Source organism: Plecotus auritus (assembly GCF_963455305.1).
Source record: "Plecotus auritus genome assembly, chromosome: 10".
Lineage (NCBI taxonomy): Eukaryota > Metazoa > Chordata > Mammalia > Chiroptera > Vespertilionidae > Plecotus > Plecotus auritus.
In genome coordinates, this window is record NC_137785.1 from 61,237,995 (window position 1) to 61,256,550 (window position 18,556).

The 18,556-nt window shown below is 61.1% G+C and overlaps 1 protein-coding gene across 1 annotated transcript in view; it reads left to right on the forward strand.

Annotated features, from left to right (window-relative positions):
- ZNF536 (zinc finger protein 536) overlaps positions 1–18,556 on the forward strand; it is a 346,815-nt gene that overhangs the window by 172,267 nt on the left and 155,992 nt on the right. The window contains 1 exon segment of the mRNA XM_080644358.1: positions 5,906–8,170. Within this exon segment, the coding sequence (XP_080500484.1) occupies positions 5,908–8,170 (2,263 nt within the window). The 5' untranslated portion in view covers positions 5,906–5,907.

An 18,556-nucleotide genomic window follows, 5' to 3' on the forward strand; every position in this document is an offset into this window, starting at 1 on the left:
GGCTCAGGTGGCTGCGGTGATGCGGTGATGAGGCCGAAGGTGTTTGGCGATCTGTGTGCCCACTGGTGGGTGCCATGGGCCTAGGGCAACCTCACTGGGAAACGGGACATTGCTTAGCTCCAGCCGAGGCCTCCAGCCCCCAGAAGCTGTCCCGGGGCCCCACGTGGTGGCGAGGCTGCCATGGCGGCCGGGACTCAGGCCCCCGCTTGGTTCTTGGTATTTTTTCTTTTTTTAAAAAATATATTTTTATTGATTTCAGAGAGGAAGGAAGAGGAAGAGAGAGAGAGAGAGAAACATCCATGATGAGAGAGAACCATGGTCGGCTGCCTCCTGCACGCCCCACACTGGGGATCGAGCCTGAAACCTGGGCCTGTGCCCTGACCGGGAATCGAACCCTGACCTCCCGGTTCCTAGGTCGATGCTCGGCCACTGAGCCACGGCTGTCAGGCTGGTTCTGGGTCCATATTGACAGCAGCGTTGGGTGCCCTAGCACCGCACCGTGACCCCTGGGCTCGGGAAAGGTCAGGCTGGGCGATGCTGGTGCTTCCAGAGCTGACAGCTGCAGGCCCCCACCTGCCCAGCTCCGGCGGCAGCCCGGCCCCTGTCTGCGGGGTAGACAGGCGCCCGGCCCGCGGGTTTGTTACCTCCGCTGCTCGGCTTCGGGCGGAGGCCCTGCGCCGAGGGCCGGGCGGCTGCTCTCCGCCGGTAGCCGTTTGCTTCCCTGACATCACTGTGCCAAGGGTTCCTACCTGGGCACGGGCAGTGCTGCCTGCGCACTTACTCGGAGGCGCGGCCGGCTGCCGAGGGCCTGCAGGCCAGTCCCGGCCCACCCCGGGCCGCTCCCGCCTCTCCCTGTGGTGGCTCAGCGGCCGTGTCTTGGGAGAGGGGCCAGGTCCTGGGGCTGTGGGGGCAGAGCTGCAGGTCAGGAGCGTGTCCGCCCTGGTGGTCGGGACGCAGGCCGTGGCCGGGGCACTGACAGGCTCCACTGCGGGCCTCTGGAGGACAGGCTTGTCCCCGTGCCCGCTGGGGCTGCAGGAGGGACCTGGGACGGTTCTGCCAGGGAGGCCCCTTCAGGCAGCCCCGCCCTACCTGGGAGCTGTCCGGGCCGCAGGCGGCTTCCATCCCTTAGTGGTGGGACAGACGGTCCCAGAGTCACCGGGGAGCATTTGGGTGAGTTCCCATGGGGACTCGATGCCCCGCCCCTGCACCGGCCTACTCCATGGGCACAGCACACACACACACACACACACACACCTGTGCACACACTCCCCTGCACACACACACCTCTGAACACACTCCCCCTGCATGCAAACACACACACACCTCTGAACATACTCTCCTGCACACATACTCCGCATGCACACACACATACATACTCACACCTGTGAACACACTTCCCTGCACACACACTCGCATGCACACACACACACACCTGTGAACACACTCCCCTGCACACACACTCTGCATGCACACACACACACTCATACCTGTGAACACACTCCCCTGCACACACACTCCACATGGACACACACACTCACACCTCTGAACACACTCCCCTGCACACACACTCCGCATGCACACACACACACCTGTGAACACACTCCCCTGCACACACACTCCACATGGACACACACACTCACACCTCTGAACACACTCCCCTGCACACACACTCCGCATGCACACACACACACCTGTGAACACACTCCCCTGCACACACACTCCGCATGCACACACACACACCTGTGAACACACTCCCCTGCACACACACTCCGCATGCACACACACACACCTGTGAACACACTCCCCTGCACACACACTCCGCATGCACACACACACACTCATACCTGTGAACACACTCCCCTGCACACACACTCTGCATGCACATACACACACACTCACACCTCTGAACATGCTCCCCTGCACACACACTCTGCACACACACACACACACACTCACACCCCTGAACACGCTCCCCTGCACACACACTCTGCACACACACACACACACACTCACACCCCTGAACACGCTCCCCTGCACACACACTCTGCATGCACACACACACACCTGTGAACACACTCCCCTGCACACACACTCCGCATGCACATACACACACACTCACACCTCTGAACATGCTCCCCTGCACACACACTCTGCACACACACACACACACACACACTCACACCCCTGAGCACGCTCCCCTGCACACACACTCTGCACACACACACACTCACACCTCTGAACACGCTCCCCTGCACACACACTCTGCACACACACACACACACACACACTCACACCCCTGAACATGCTCCCCTGCACACACACTCTGCATGCACACACACACTCACACCTGTGTCCACAGCTGCGATGTTTCTCCTCCCCCTGAACTTGGCATTCTCTCTCTCAGGAACCTTTTTGTTGCTTCTCTGTCCTTGGTGGCCTTGCCCGTGGCCCCTGGCGCGCGTCCCTGAGTGACGGAGCCAGGGGTAAATGAATTCTGGACGTGGAACCTGGCGGCCGGAGACTTTGGGGTGGACCCAGGGCTGTGAGGCCCAGGCCGGGCGGGGGGCCAGCTCATCCTGCCGCGGCCGCCTTGGCCCCGGCCAGCTCCCCAGCTCCGGCCTTTCCAGGAACTCCCTTCCCCTGCTCTCAGGCTGGCGCTGGCACTGGCCGGGGCTCACCCATCTGGGCACCTGCTCCTGGCACTGCAGGGGGCGGGTCCCACAGGATCTGGGCTGACCATCTGGGGCGGCCCTGCCCCCGGGGGCTCTGCTCACTTGAGGGCCGTCCCCTGGCGTGTCTCCCGGTGAGCTGGCGCTCTGCTCCAATCCTCGTCCTCCGGGGGTCCCACGAAGCCTGTCTCTGCCTCCTGGTGCCCGTGGGCACCTGGACTGAAGGGCTGGTGGTGGCGGGGTCTCCCCAGGGGGCAGCCAGAGGCCCTCCCGACTCTGGCGCGTCTGACTGTGGGTGCTGGTGGACTTGTGCGAGGCTGAGTTCGGGGCCCCCGAGGTTGGGGCTCACTACCGAGGGCTGTGTTGTTGAGGTCTGCTCCTTCACCCCCCCCCCCCCGTTCGGTGAGCCAGCACGGAGCCCACGGTGAGCCAGCACTGCTCTCGCCCCGAGACCTCCTCTGGGACCAAGCCCGACGGGACCTGCCCTCACGGAAAAGCAGCAGCTCGCCCGAGGGCCGACGCCAGACTTCCTTGGTGCTGAGCGCTGTGAAGGAGGGTGGGGGCTGGTCTAGAGAGAGGCGGGGGCATCGGCCTCAGACACGGGGGCACAGGGGACATGTGAGCCGAGGCCCGCGTGAGAAGAAAGACGCTATCTGGCCCTTGCAGGCTCTAGAACATTCTGTGTTCAGCAACGGCACCTGACCAGTTGCGCAAAAGGTTTTGCAAAAAGCTTTGTGGGTTGAAAAAAAAAATTTTAACAGTAAGAGAACTGCATACCCAGACCTCAGTGGAAAAGGCCCCACGCGTGTTCTTGGACACGCGTCTCCGGCCCCGCGTGCGTGGGGGCGGCAGGTGGTCCTCCCCTGACCCACCGGTCTGCCGTCTCGCCGGGTGGCACCGCGCCCTCCTGCTGAATTGGCCGCAACCTCAAAATAGCCCGTCTTCCTGGCCTCGCGTCTTCGGAGCCAGCCAACTGGGCAGCCTCTGGCCGCCGGCCAGCGCCTTGGCTCCGGACTTTGCGAGCTTCCCTGCGCGCTGGTGGAACCCTGAGGTTCCCACGTGCCCTTGGGGCCATGATCCGCGTCTGGCTCAGGAGAGGAGCGAGTGTGGCCCGGGGCGGGGGGGGGGGGGTGGCGGGCTTGAAGGTGGTGAGAGGCTGGGGATACGGCCCAGGGGTCCTGGAGTCCCTGCCTGGAGACCTCAGCCAGGGGCTCTGCACCCTGGGCCCGTCTCTCTGTGCTGGCCGGTGGACGCCAGGACTGCGGGGGCCGGCCAGCCATGTCTCCGCGGGCCAGCGACGGGCCTGGCACACAGCGGATCTCGGCAAGTTACTGAGATGCACGACTCACTGCAAGAAGTCACCCCTTTCTGACCGGGCTCCAAAATGGGCCTTTTTAAAAAAAAAAAAATAAATAAAATAATTTTTTAAACAATTTACCACCAGAAACAAAAAGGTGGCCAATTGGAAGCTCTCTTTTACTGCGGGTGCCACGTGCCCGTGGGCAGTTGCCCTGCGTCGTCCACAGGAACACGCGGACCCGCACCACGCTGGCGCTTTCTGCCCGTGTCTGTGCCTCGCCCTGCTGTGCCCCGTGGCCACCCAGCCCAGCCTGTCTCCAGCGGGGCCCTGCCGGGACCCTCCACGCTGCACACAGCCTGCCCGGCAGGCCACGCAGCGGGCAGCGCACCCCGTGGCACTGAGTGTGCTTCCTCCACCCGCGAGCTCTGTCCCCGAGGCACCGAATGGGGAGTCGTGGGCCTGGGGAGTCGTGGGCCCGGGGGACCAGTCCTGGCTGGGGGTAAGCGCTGTTCCTGGCCCGCCTGGCTGGCCGGGACATCTAAACAGTGGGGCCCGCAGAGGACAGCTGGTAGCTTCGTTCCAGGGGCAGGAAGCGGTTGTGGGGTCCTTCAGGGGGAGCCCCTGGCCTCTCAGAGCTGAATTCCCACGGGCTTGACAGTGGGGCTGGCTCCCGCGCCCCTCCCCGCATGGCCCGGCTCAGGGGCCCTGCCCCGGCTGGAGGGGCGGTGAGGCCGGTGACAGACGGTTCCGCAGCCCCGCGCTGCGTGCTGGTGTTTAACGAACGGCTCCGAGCTCTCATTTTCTGCAGAGCCTCTTCCGCAGGTACCATTTGTACTCATTACCGGGTATCGGGAAAGTTATTAAAAACACTCAGACTGGGCGAGAGTTCCAATGGCAGCGGCGCTGGCCTTTAATTGGTCTTTATCTAGTTCTCTGAACGATCGCCTGAAGCCCCGTGCGCGTCCCAGCCTCGGAGATGGTGCCGTTGAAGGACCGGGAGCAGGCGCGTCCCTGGCGGGAGGCCTCACCCCACCCACATCTGAACCGCCTCGGCGACCCGCTCACTCCGCCGTCAGGAGGTCGTTTCTGCCGCCGCTGACGGGCACCGCTCCCCGACGGCAACCTAACAGCGTTTCGGAACATAAGGGTTAAATCTTAATCTCCGAGGTTTGCAAAGCTGCTACTCGCAGTCTCCTTAAAATTTAATATACCTCGTTAATGCTTCCTTGCAAACACTGAAGGATTTTTATGATTATAATCATGTGTTACAGCACCTAGCACAGTTCCTAAGCAGCATACTAATCAGCTTAATGAGATATTACTGCACTTTTTGTTGACTAAAGCAAAATCCCTTTTATTGTTCCAAAGCCTGTCCTTTACTTTATTTCCCCCCAAAACATTATCTTGTTTTATTATGTATCAGTAAATATCATGCCATTGGGTGTTTTCTCTTTTTTCCTTTTTTTGACCAAAACATGAAATAACCCCTTTCATCTCAGAGTGGCGAATGCATGGGCCGTGGGAACCGGAGTTCAGAGGGAGTGGGACAGCCATTCTGCTCCGAGGCCAACTTTGAACCCAACCAACAGGTGTGGGTGTCCCGAGGTGGGGGGGAGGGGGCGGAAGGGAGACTTTCCCACCTGACCGCCCCCCAACCCCATGTGTTATCAGGTGTTGGAAGTGGTAAAACATGAATAATTTAACTGCGGATGAGTAATTGCAGTCGGCAAATAGAAAATACAAGGGGAAGACGATCCATCGCCCAAACAAATGGGGAGGACCAAGGCCATGTTGCATAATTGGCATTTAATAATTCATTTTTTTTTTATTATTATTATTGTTTTCGACTCTCATTCCCGAGCATGACGATGCCTGAGGCGAGGCCGGGAACTGCCCGGTTCCGCGCCCCATCTGAACCATCTCTCTCCCTTTCCAGGGATGGAAGAAGCCAGCCTGTGCCTTGGAGTGTCCGCCGCTGCTGCTGCCGCCGCAGCGGCCGACGCGGAGCCCCGCCGGAGCGGCCCCGTCCTCAACGGGCAGTATGCCATGAGCCAGAAGCTGCACCGCATCACCTCGCAGCTGGGCCAGGCCTTCCCGGAGCTGCACCCGCCGCGGCCCGGCCCCGAGGACAAGCCCGCGCCCCTCGACGAGCAGGCGCACGTGGCCCTGAGCGGCGGCGGCGGCCCGGCGCTGGGCAGCCCGATGGCGCTGCTGGCCAGCCCGCTGGGCCGCGACCTGGACACCAGCCTCAACGGGCGCGTGGACCTGCAGCAGTTCCTCAACGGGCAGAACCTGGGCATCATGTCGCAGATGAGCGACATCGAGGACGACGCGCGCAAGAACCGCAAGTACCCGTGCCCGCTGTGCGGCAAGCGCTTCCGCTTCAACAGCATCCTCTCGCTGCACATGCGCACGCACACGGGCGAGAAGCCCTTCAAGTGCCCCTACTGCGACCACCGCGCGGCGCAGAAGGGCAACCTCAAGATCCACCTGCGCACCCACAAGCTGGGCAACCTGGGCAAGGGGCGCGGGCGCGTGCGCGAGGAGAACCGCTTGCTGCACGAGCTGGAGGAGCGCGCCATCCTGCGCGACAAGCAGCTGCGGAGCAGCCTGATGCCCCCGCGCCCGGACCTCAAGCCCCCGCCGCACGCGCACGCGCACGCGCAGCCCGCCCAGCCCGCTGCCCCCGGCCACCTGGCGCCCCCTGCCGCCTCCGCCCCAGGTGCGCCTGACGCCTCCGCCGCCGCCGCCGCCCGCCCGGCGCCCTCGCCCAAGCCCGCCATTGGCGGAGGCGGTGGCGGCGGAGGGGGCGCGCAGGAAGAGGCGGTGGCCCCGGCGGCTGGCTTCCGCTGCACCTTCTGCAAGGGCAAGTTCAAGAAGCGCGAGGAGCTGGAGCGCCACATCCGCATCCTGCACAAGCCCTACAAGTGCACGCTGTGCGACTTCGCCGCCTCGCAGGAGGAGGAGCTCATCAGCCACGTGGAGAAGGCGCACATCACGGCCGAGTCGGCGCAGGGCCAGGGCCCCGGGGGCGGCGGTGAGCAGGCGGCGCACGAGTTCCGCTGCGAGGTGTGCGGGCAGGTGTTCAGCCAGGCGTGGTTCCTCAAGGGCCACATGCGCAAGCACAAGGACTCCTTCGAGCACTGCTGCCAGATCTGCGGCCGGCGCTTCAAGGAGCCCTGGTTCCTCAAGAACCACATGAAGGTGCACCTCAACAAGCTGTCGGCCAAGGCCAAGGCCCCCGGCGACGCCGACGCGCCCGCGCCCCTGGGCGGCCTGGCGCAGGAGGCCCACGCCAACCTCTACTCCCGCTACCTGTCCTGCCTGCAGGGCGGCTTCCTGGCCCCGGACAAAGCCGGCCTGAGCGAGCCGGGCGGCCAGCTCTACAAGGGGGAGCTGGCCCTCAAGGACAAGGACGTCTTGGGCAAGCTGCTGGCGCCCATCGCCAGCGGGGCGCACGGGGGCGCCCCCGAGGGGGACAAGCACGCGCTCCTCGGCTGCCTCAGCCTGGTGCCGCCGCTCAAGTCCAGCTGCATCGAGCGGCTGCAGGCGGCGGCCAAGGCGGCCGAGATGGACCCGGTGCACAGCTATCAGGCCTGGCAGCTCATGGCCCGGGGCGTGGCGGCGGACCGCGGCTTCCTGCCGAAGGAGCACCCGCTGCAGCGCGGCCCGGAGGAGGCGCTGGCGCCCGCGGGCGTCCTGTTCGATAAGGAGAAGCGGGAGTACGTGCTGGTGGGGGCCGACGGCTCCCGGCAGAAGATGCCCGCCGACCTGGTGGTCCCCGGCTCCAAGGCGGCCGGCCAGAGGGACCTGCCGGCCAAGCTGGACCCTCTGGAAGGCACTCGGGAGTTCCTGGCCCACGGGCTCGGCCAGGCGCTGGACTACAACCTGCAGGGCCCCGGCGGCCTGAAGGAGAAGCCCACCGAGTGCCCGGACTGCGGCCGCGTGTTCCGCACCTACCACCAGGTGGTCGTGCACTCGCGCGTGCACAAGCGGGACCGGAAGGCCGAGGAGGACGGGCCCCACGCGGGCCTGGAGGAGCGGCGGGGCTCGGGCAGCGACCAGGAGTCCCAGTCGGTGAGCCGCTCCACCACGCCCGGCTCCTCCAACGTCACCGAGGAGAGCGGGGTCGGCGGGGGGCTCTCTCAGACCGGCAGTGCCCAGGAGGACAGCCCGCACCCCTCCTCACCGTCCTCCTCAGGTAGGTGGGCCGGGGGGCGGGTGGGGGCAGGACAGCCGGCAAGGGCCCTGCCTGCCCAGGGGCCAGCTTCTGCACAGGCCTCGGTGGCGGGTGGCGGGGTGGGGGTGGGGGGGGCTTTTGCTGCTTTTCAAGGTCAGCTCTGAGGTCAGCAAGGTCAGGTCCGAGGTCAGCGTGGCTGGTGGGTGCGGGAGGATCTCGCCTGGCTGCCTGGTGGAGGGAAGGCTGCCATGCTGTCCCTTAGCCGTCCCTTGAGTCCTGGCTCCTACGAAGTGTAGTGGACCCTCCTCCCGTGTGGTAGGAGGGCCAGAGGGCACCTTCACCCACGGGGCAGACCTCTCCCTGTAAGTGCCCTCCCGCCCGCCCCACGTCATGCCCTGGCCCTGCTGGAGGTCCCCTGCTCTCCGGAGAGCCTGGGAGCCCGCTCCATCCGTCCACAGACGCGAAGGTGCAAATTCAGACCCTCCCTGCCCTCCCCCCTGAGGACGCCCCTGTGACTCGCTCGGGTGGGCTCCCCCAGTCTTCCTCCCCAGACCAGGCCCCACGGGGTCCCTTCCACAATCGTAACGTGGCCCCCCCACCCCCCCCCCCGCCCGGCCAGCTCCTCTGTGGTTTGGAAGGCACGGAGCTTTGGCACAGATGCGCCAGTGCCCATCCCGCCACGTGCCATGTTCGTGGGCGATGCGGCCTTGGGGTCCAAAATAGTAAAGCAGCAAATCTGTCATCAGAACATCTGAAACACGGAGGCTTCCTGGCCCCGTTTGAAGAAAACACACACACACACACACACACACACGCACGCACACGCACATCCTTGCCCCTCCCAGGGCTGAGTCTAAGTCAGCCGTGGGCAGACTACGGCCCGCGGGCCGGATCCGGCTGTTCTATCCGGTTCTCTTGCTCTCCCCTCCGCTCCTTTACTTTGAATTTATATTAGTTCACACAAACACTCCATCCATGCTTTTGTTCCGGCCCTCCGGTCCAGTTTAAGAACCCATTGTGGCCCTCGAGTCAGAAAGTTTGCCCACCCCTGGTCTAAGTGGCCACCTCGCAGGTGGGCGGCCTCCCCGGCCTGGGTCCCAGCCCTCCGCAGGGACGGTGCCCGAGAAGTTCCGTCCGGAGCCCTTCCTGAGGAAAGCAGCTGGCTAACACTGTACTCCTTCCGCAGCCTCCCAGCGGCGGAAGTCATGCCCTCGCAAATACCCTGTTACTAATGGCAACATTGATTTCTGCAATCAGCCATGAAGCCTAGGAAACCAACGGCAGTTGGGGGCATCTGGAGGCGCCGCCTTGCCCCCAGGAACGGGTGGCCGCGAGGGCGGGGGCTCGTTTTTTTCTTTTCTTTAACTTTTTTTCTCCCCTCCTCCCTCTTCTCCCCCCCCTTTCTGGGTTTCGATAAATATCTGTGTACCGGAGGCGGCGATCGTGCGCACGCGGGCCGTTCTGTCGTCGCCGCCACGCTTCCGTCTGCCCTCCGTCCGGGGCACAAGTGGGACGAGACGAAGTGTGCGCCTCCGGCTTATCACAGACCAGGAAAGAATTGTTAAGACACATAAATCTGAGCGGCACATTCCAGAGATTCCGATAGCACTTAATGCCGCTGCTTAAATACCCATGAAACACACTGTCTGCTCCGGAGTCCCTGGCTCGGCTGTGATTTATTTCTGGTGAGAACTCCGGGGGGAGGCTTCGCGGGACCAGGAGCGCGCCTGGCCGGGTGAGGCCGCGCCACGGGCTGACCACGGCCCGGGGGCAGGCGAGAGGCAGGGCGGGGACTTCAAGTTTTGGTGGAAATGGCTCCCTGAACGTGGAGGCAGCAGAGTGAGGGTGTCCCCTGTCCCTGGGGACCATTCCTGGCCTCCGATGAAGAGGTCCCTGGTGCTTGGGAGCGCGGTCTCGCTGTTTTGGGAATGGGGGACCTCCGAGGGGCAGAGAGCAGAGAGCAGAGCGCAGGCCGGTTCCCCTAAGTCGGCGGCGTGAAGCTGACAGGTTTCCACGCCTCTCGCCGGGACCCGCCGAGACGCGGAGGGCTCGGCGGAATGTTCCGGCACCAAATGCTCGCCTTTTTCCTCCTGCCGTCTCCTTCCCCATGGTTTCCTCACCTTCTGGCTGAGTGACCGCCCTTCCCAGCTACCGTTTCCGGGTCTCGAAATGTTCTCGCCCAAAGCCGCTCTGCCCTCGGACCCCGCCGGGCCGAGGCCTCGCAGAGCCTGCGACCTGCGCCGAGGTCAGCTGCGTGCTTTCCCGTCCCTCGCGGCGGCAGTTCTGAGTCCCGAAGGCTGACTCTGTTCCGGGGGGGGGGGGGGGGGGGGGCTTGTTCCCCTTCCTATTCAAACGAGGCCCTGTCCCGATTCTCTGGCTGAGCCGCAGCCACCGGCCTGCCCTCCACGGGGCTCGCCTGGGGTTAGGACCCGACACCCACCCTATTTCCTCTTCCCTCCTCCTCCCGACACGTCTGACCCGGACGGAGCGCATTGAAAAGAGGCATTTAAGTAAAACGTGTGACACAATCGGTATTTTATTATTACCTGTCGGAGAGAAACCCGCGAGGTGAGGGGAGGGGGGAAAAGCCACGTCTTTAAGCCCTTCAGGAAAGAAAGAGGAAGGACTTATTAAGGCCTCTATGAAGGAAGGACGCTTCCCCACGTCTCTCAGGCGGCCGAACAATGTCGCGAAACTCCATTTCCACCCCTCGCTCCTTTTCTTGTTGGAAACTGGGTCAGGAGGGCCTGAGAAACTATGTGTTCAGATCTTCACCAGCGAATTTCTCCCTTTACAAATCGCTGCTCTTAACATGATCGCCGTGCTGAATTCATCATAAACCCCTTTCTGCGGGGAGAGAGAGAGAGAGAGAGAGAGAGAGAGAGCCTCTTAGCGCGGATCCGCCGAGGAGGCTCACAACGAGCGGCCTTTGTTATCTGATGCAATGCTCCCGAGGACGGGGGCCCGCGTGGCTGTTGAAAAACATCTCGCTCAGGCCGGCACGCCGAGAGGGTCAAGTTTGCGATCACACGGTGATTGCCGAGCCGGGCGACCGTCCCTGGCTGGGCTGGTGTGGGGTGCAGCTGTCGGCGATGCGAGCAGAGAGGAGGTTTGAGGCCGTGAGCATGTGAAAGCGACCCCAGTGAACCAGAAAATATGTTTGTTCTCGGTCGCTCCCAACGGCTGAGGCCCAGCTCGGAGCAGTGGTGGGAGCCAGGGCCTTGGACGAATGGAGAGGTCGTATTTTCTCACCGAAAAGGGACAAAATGAGCCTCATGGACCTCCCCCCCCACTCCCCCGCCGCCCCCCCATCTCGCCCCCCCCCCCCCCCTCCATTTTTGCTGTTGTTTGTGTGGCTGGCCGATCATGTCACACCCTAGCCGATGTTTTTTCTGCGTCCCTGTCCAAGGCCAGGGAAGTGAGTGACTTGGAGGCAGCAGCGTATAAATCCGACTCTCTTGTGACATCAGGGGAGCGGGTGGCTGTGCGGACGTCCCCTCGCTGCGGGCGTACGTGACCCCTGCCCAGGGCCTCGGTCCCGGCATCCCTCCCTATAAAACCCCGCAGATCCCGTGCCGGCATCGGAGCTTCACGCCAACTCAGAGGATGACCCAACTTCTGCATCTTCAGGTTTCGCGACGCTCGGAATAATTAAAACTTAATGTACTAGGAAACGGCCCTGCTCCTCATTGCAGCGACGGGGCAGCTGCCTTCCCCCCGCCCCGCAGCCCCGGGACTTCGGAGAGGGGCTCACTGAAGTGTGGATGGGGGAGGGAGTCATCGGATGCGCTGCCCCTCCGTTGTTGTTAACTAACGTCGGCTACGTTCTGGGATCCGTGGAAAGCCAGGGAGAGAGGCGAGACGAGAAGGTCCTTCACCCCCACCCCCGCTGGGCAGCCTTGAGAGGGGGGACACGCTCATTGTTTGATCAGCTGGGCTCGAGCCTGGCGGGCCCCTCGGTGCTGCTTCGAGTGGCATTCCCACGTCGTGGGTCCAGCCCGCGCAGGCCCTGTGACCACAGCCTCAAAGGCCAGCGTCCAGCCCCCGTGCCCTTCCCCGGGCTGGACAGTGAGACAAATCAATTCGCTTTCTTGTCCACCGTTTTTCTCCGGGGGCTCCTCCCCGCCTACCACTGCCTCTGCCCTCCCCGCCCCCCCAAACATACACACATCCAGGCCCCCAAAGAAGAGGGGGTAAAAAAAAGAAAAATATTTAAATCTGAGGATTAAGATCTTCTTCTTTTTTTTTTTTTTTTTTTTTGCTTGTGCATTCCAATTGTTCTTAAAATATTTGGCAATGTCAATTAGTAACTGAGCAGAGTTAGCTGATGAACACAATTTTCCGGGAGACTGAGCACCCTATTGTTGCCGCGCGCACAGCAGATTTCTGAGGCCATTATCATGCGCGGGCTGCTTGGCCCAGCTGCTTCCTGCAGCAAAAGCCAAACTTCCCACTGGAGCTCTGGGATGGAGGCAGCAACAGGGGGCTGGGAGCGGCTGGGCCCACGGCCCAGCGCCCGGCGGGCGGGGAAGGTGGCCCTTCCAGGCCCTTCCAGGGAACCTGCCCTCCCAGGCTCTTCCCTCTGGGTCCTCCCTCTCCCAGCACCTGCACCGCCTGCCCCCCCCCCCCGGCTGGGGATAAAAAGGACCAGGGAACCCCCCCGTCTCCCCTCCCCGGCCCCGGCCCCCGGGCATGGCGGCCACTAATCTCAGCGCTGAGCAGAACTTGAGAAAACAATAATCCCATTTAGAAATGTACTTAAAAACTGTTAACCCGCTCGGCGGAGGCCGCGAGTGCCTTCCCAGAGACAGGCCGCCTCGTTTTTTTATTAGAAACAGAAAAGAATAAAAACACGTCTTTTTTTTTTTTTTTTATTGCAAAGGGGACGTTAGGAACGTGGCATCCGTTCGACCGGGGATGACAAACGGGGAAGCTGATTTCCTTTTCCAGAGGCCCCTTCTGAGCAGAGAAGGGTCTGAAGGGCCGTGCGAGGCCCCGTGTTGTGTGGAAGGCACCCTTGCTCCCTCCTGCCCCCCCCCCCGTCACCCTCCTGGCCCCCCCCCCCGATCCGGAAGCTGGTTCAGGGAGATGACAAGCTCAGCTGTGGAGACCGGGTACCACCTGCAGCCCTTCCATCCCGCAGACCTGGACGTGTGTGCAGGCGCCGCCGCGTGTCGGTGGAGACGGTTGGAGGGAGGGGGAGGCTGGGCTCGGGTCCCAGGCTGGACCCAGGCCGAGGCCAGCCAGCTGACTCCCGGGGAGTGTCAGGTGGGGACCGGTCAGCGGGCCAGGTGCCCCCTCTGGCCTGCACCTTCCCTCTGGCGTGGGGTGGTCTGCCCCCGGGGCTGGGGCGGCAGCTGGGGCCCAGTAAGTCACACCTCCCTCCCGTCCTGGGGCTGGACAGCGCCCAGCAGCTGCTTTCCAAGGCCCATTCGCTCGTGCACTCGGGCAGTTGCTGGTGAGCTGGACCCACCCTGGGGCCGGCCGGCTCTCTCACCCTTGGCGTGGCCAGAAGCCCACGTAGGTGCTGCCATGTAGCGTGTCAGAAAGAGGCGTGGTCCTGGCTCGGTGGTTGAGCCTCTTTTTTTTTTTTTTAAATATATTTTATTGATTTTTTACAGAGAGGAAGGAAGAGGGATAGATAGTCAGAAACATCGATGAGAGAGAAACATCGATCAGCTGCCTCCCGCACACCTCCCACTGGGGATGTGCCCGCAACCAAGGTACATGCCCTTGACCGGAATCGAACCTGGGACCCTTCAGTCCGCAGGCCGACGCTCTATCCACTGAGCCAAACCAGTTTTAGCGCCTCTTTTTATTATTAATGTGTTTTTATGGATGTCAGAGACGAAGGGAGAGGGAGAGAGAGAGAAACATCCACGATGAGAGAGAACCATGGACCGGCTGCCTCCTGCACGCCCCCACACTGGGGGATGGAGCCCACCACCCAGGCATGTGCCCCGACCGGGTATCGAACCCTGACCTCCTGGTTCCTAGGTCGACGCTCAACGCCTGAGCCACAGAGGCCGGGCCCGTGGTGCAGGATCGGAGCGGTGGGGTCGGCCGGGTGAGCAGCCGGCGGCTCCGTGGCTGCCGAGCGCTGCTGTGGGCTGGCGGGGGCGGGGGCGGCGGAGAAACACCTGCCGGGCCGGAGATTGGATCTGTGCGCACATCCCGGATTTGTGATGATCAGGCTGGAACCTTTGCCATCTCCTACCCTGGGGCCTGCTTGCTGCCCTTCTGGGTTCCCGGCCCCTCCTCCCCTCTGTCGGCATGCGGCCTGCGCCGGCTGGTCCCCGTGCCCCCCGGGCCGGGCTGGCATGCTGAGGCGGGAGGAGGGGGCGCAGCCAGGCTTGCCCGGGCAGAGGGGCAGGGGCTCCCCAGCGGGGTGCGGGCAGTTGGCGGGGGGCTCACTGATCTCCCCGGGAATGGAGCGTCGCAGCAGCCGAGACGCGCCGCGGGTCCCCCATGCCTTTTCCTGGCAGGACGGGGCGACGGCAACATTTACTTAAGCTGTGGAGTTTGGCACCAGCCACCCCAGGCGCCATCTGGAAAGGCCTCCTCCGAAAGCCGGGCTCCTCAGCAAGCTCAGAGGAGCAGGCGCGGGCGGGGCGGCGGGGCTTCCTCCCCGGCAGAGCCTGGGCGTCCGGGCACCTGGGCAGGCGAGGCTGGGCAGGTCCTCCCGGCTGGCATGTGGCTGCCTCCCTGCCAGGCCTCCGCCGCTGGTCCTGAGCCAGACCCATGTCCTTGTCAGGAGCACGCCCACCTCCCCGGGCCGTGTCGCCACGCATTTACTGTGCACTGCATGGTGCTCACTGTTTTCGCCCACGTTCTGGTGTGTCGTGGGCGAGGAGGTGTGGAGCCAGTCGTGGGCGAGGAGGTGGTTCGTCACCGACACGGCTGAAATCACAGGGCCCGTGACGTATGTGCGAAAAGCATGTTGTGCCTCTCGGCGGGGCCGGGGACCAGGATGGAGAACCGGGGGCTGCTCGGCCTGGGATGCGTGGGGCCGAGGTCCACCCAGAGGTGTGCCGCCGTCCTTTCCCAGTCCACGTCTTCACACGCGACGGCGAGCCCCAAACAGCGCGTGTCTGGCCGCTCCGGGCCGCTCCCCGACTGGCCGAACGCACAGGCGGGTCCCCATGTCCAGGTCGGCCCTTTCCACCCAGACGAGGTGCCCCCCCCTCTGGGCCTGGCTTCTCGAGGGACCCATCTCTTTGTGGCTGGGAGCCTGGGGCAGTGAGGGACGTGTGGCAGGGGCGTGAGAGAAGCTGGCCCCTTGGCAGGGCTGACCACGGTGCCACCTGGGGGTTGGCTCCTCCGGGGGGGTGCCCAGTGCATGCTGCAGAGCAGTGGGCTTGGCGTGTAAGGTGGGGTCGTTTTCCAGCTCTCCTGGCGGGCAGGGCACATCTCGGGGAAACCTCTGTCTGTTTTGCTCTGTAGCTGGGTCTAGAACAGGGGTGGGCAAACTTTTTGACTCGAGGGCCACAGTGGGTTCTTAAACTGGACCGGAGGGCCAGAACAAAAGCATGGATGGAGTGTTTGTGTGAACTAATATAAATTCAAAGTAAACATCATTACATAAAAGGGTACGGTCTTTTTTTTTATTTTATTTCAATAGTTTTATTCATTTCAAACATTTTAACAAGAAGAATGTAAACACTAATTATTATAATTTGAAACTTCAAAAAATGGAGGAATCATAGCACAATAACATACCTTATATTGAAGATGGCAAAGGCAAAATAAAATTGCCTAACAAAGGAAAGGTACAAAAGCCTTTCAAATTAAACTTAAATGTAATAAAATAATTTAAAACTAAAACAAATAGAAAAGAACAAAATGTGTAAACAGTAAATTAAACATTTTCTTTAGTGCAACTTCCAAATGATGCCCGGGACGTAGATGTAGATGGCAATGTAGACTGGGTTGGAAGGTTTTTGGTCTTTAAAACATCACCTTCAGTGGGAACAGTGTTGTTGGTCTCCTTTTTAGCTAATGCTCTGACACTGTGCTCTCCAGGGGCGTGTCTCCCTACATCACCACGATAACTGTCTCCGCATTCCCAGGGTGATGTCGGGGGACGCGCCCGCGGGCATTCCAAGGAGCCTCTGGAAGATGGAGAGGTTGTTCCTTCTACTGAATGGGGGATATAAATCCGCCCACTCAGAAGAAGGGGCTGCGGCCGTGTTTCCGACGTTGCCATGTTAACACTGCTGCTGGTGAAGGAGCGGAGGGGAGAGCAAGAGAACCCTCCGCTCTTTCGGCTCCGCGGGCCGTAGTTTGCCCACGGCTGGTCTAGAACATTCCGCAGAGGAATCCATTCTTCCTCTTTTAAAAAAATATATATTTTTGTTGACTTCAGAGAAGAAGGGAGAGGGAGAGAAAGAAGCATCCACGATGCGAGAGAACCGTTGATCAACTGCCTCCTGCACACCTCACACCGGGGGATCGAGCCCGCAACCGGGGCCCGTGCCCTGACCGGGAACCGAGGCGTGACCTCCGGGTTCGTAGGTCGATGCTCAGCCGCGGAGCCACGCCGGCCGGGCTCCCTTCTTCCTCTTGCTCAGGCAGCTTCCTGGGCTGGATCTTAGGGGACACCCAGGCCTTCCTTTTTGTCTGACCGTAGGCCACAGCCATCTGCCGCGTGGGGAGCGGGTCCCCACCGTGCCCTGGCCTCTTCATCACGGTAATGTCCCGAAACGCACGCGGCGCTCGGCTCGCCCCCGGGCGGCGGACACCCTGGCGTCTTCAATCATCGTGAGAGGCATTTTGGAAAGTTTCCAACCTGCTTATGTTTAGTTCAACATAAAATGCGTGCACGTCATTCCTTGAAGACCGAGGCAGATGCGATGCTCTCTCCGCTGCTAAATATACTTGGTCGTGACAATAGGTGTAATTTTTTTTAAAAGTAATTGGCCCTGAAAAATTGGAGCGGGCCCTCAGCCACGCTGCTGCTGTGACATGAAATGATTCTGCTGTGGCCCTGCCCCTGCGACCTCTCTGACCTTGACCAGCGACCTCCTCCAGGAAGGATGCTCCCTGGCTTCTTTGTTGCTATTGCTGTTTAATGACATTGTAATTGTTTCCCAAACTATAAATTCTTATGCATGTTAGGCATTCAGAAAATACTGATAAATAAAAATAATTTAAAAAACCCCATTTTTATTGATCTCACCAAGGGAGATGGTGAGGGAGGAGAGAGACGGAAACATCACCGATGAGAGAGAATCACCGATCGGCTGCCTCCTGCACGCCCCCTCCTGGGGGTCGAGCCTGCAACCCGGGCATGTGCCCTTGACTGGGAATCGAACCGTGAATTCCTGGTTCCTAGGTTGACACTCACCCACTGAGTCAGGCCAGCCGGGCAGATAAAAATAATTTTAAAAATACGTCTATGCCCACCACGACTCGGCAGTATCCTGCCCACACCCCTCGTGCATCTAGAGACGTATTTAACAAAAATGGGTCTTGCTGTGTGTGCTTCTGTGTGACACACTTTTTACTTAAATATATGTCATGTGTCACCTGTCATCGGATATTCTACACAAAATCAGCAAACTTGTTCTGTAAAGAACCAGATAATCAGTCTTTCAGGCATTTGTAGGTCTTGTGGTCTCCATGGTAACCGCTCAGCTGTATCAATCAAAGGGTGTGATGTGTTCCAATAAAACTTTATTCACAAGAGCAGGTGGCCAGTGGATTTAGCCGAGGGCGGCCCTGGGTCACAGGTGACTGACTTCGTGCTGTGTCCCCACGTGGTGGAAGGGAGCTGTCCAGGGTCCCTTTGTAAGGGCCTAATTGCATCCAGGGGGCCTCCACCCTCGTGACCTTATCACCTCTTTTTTAAAAAAATATGTATTTTATTGATTTTTTGCAGAGAGGAAGGGAGAGAGATAGTTAGAAACACCGATGAGAGAGAAACATCGATCTGCTGCCTCCTGCACACCCCCTACTGGGGATGTGCCTGCAACCAAGGTCCATGCCCTTGACCGGAATCGCACCCGGGACCCTTCAGTCCGCAGGCCGATGCTCTGACCACTGAGCAACACCGGTTATGGCCCTTATCACCTCTTAATGCCTTCACCTTAGGGGGTTAGGTTTCAACATACGGATTTTTGGGGGATGCAAACAGTCTATAGCAGTGGTCGGCAAACTCATTAGTCAACAGAGCGGCAAACTGTGGCTCGCAATCTGCATGTGGCTCGCGAGCCGCAGTTTGCCGACCACTGGTCTATAGCATCTCTTCCCCCCGAAGCGGTGTTGATGAAGCCAGTTTTCTAGATATAAACAAACGGAAGAGAGAGTGACTCCCGTGTCACCTGCCCTGTGCGTGCCCCCCGCCCTGTGCGTGCCCCCCGCCCTGTGCGTGCCCCTGCCCTCTGCGTGCCCGCTGGCTCACAGCAC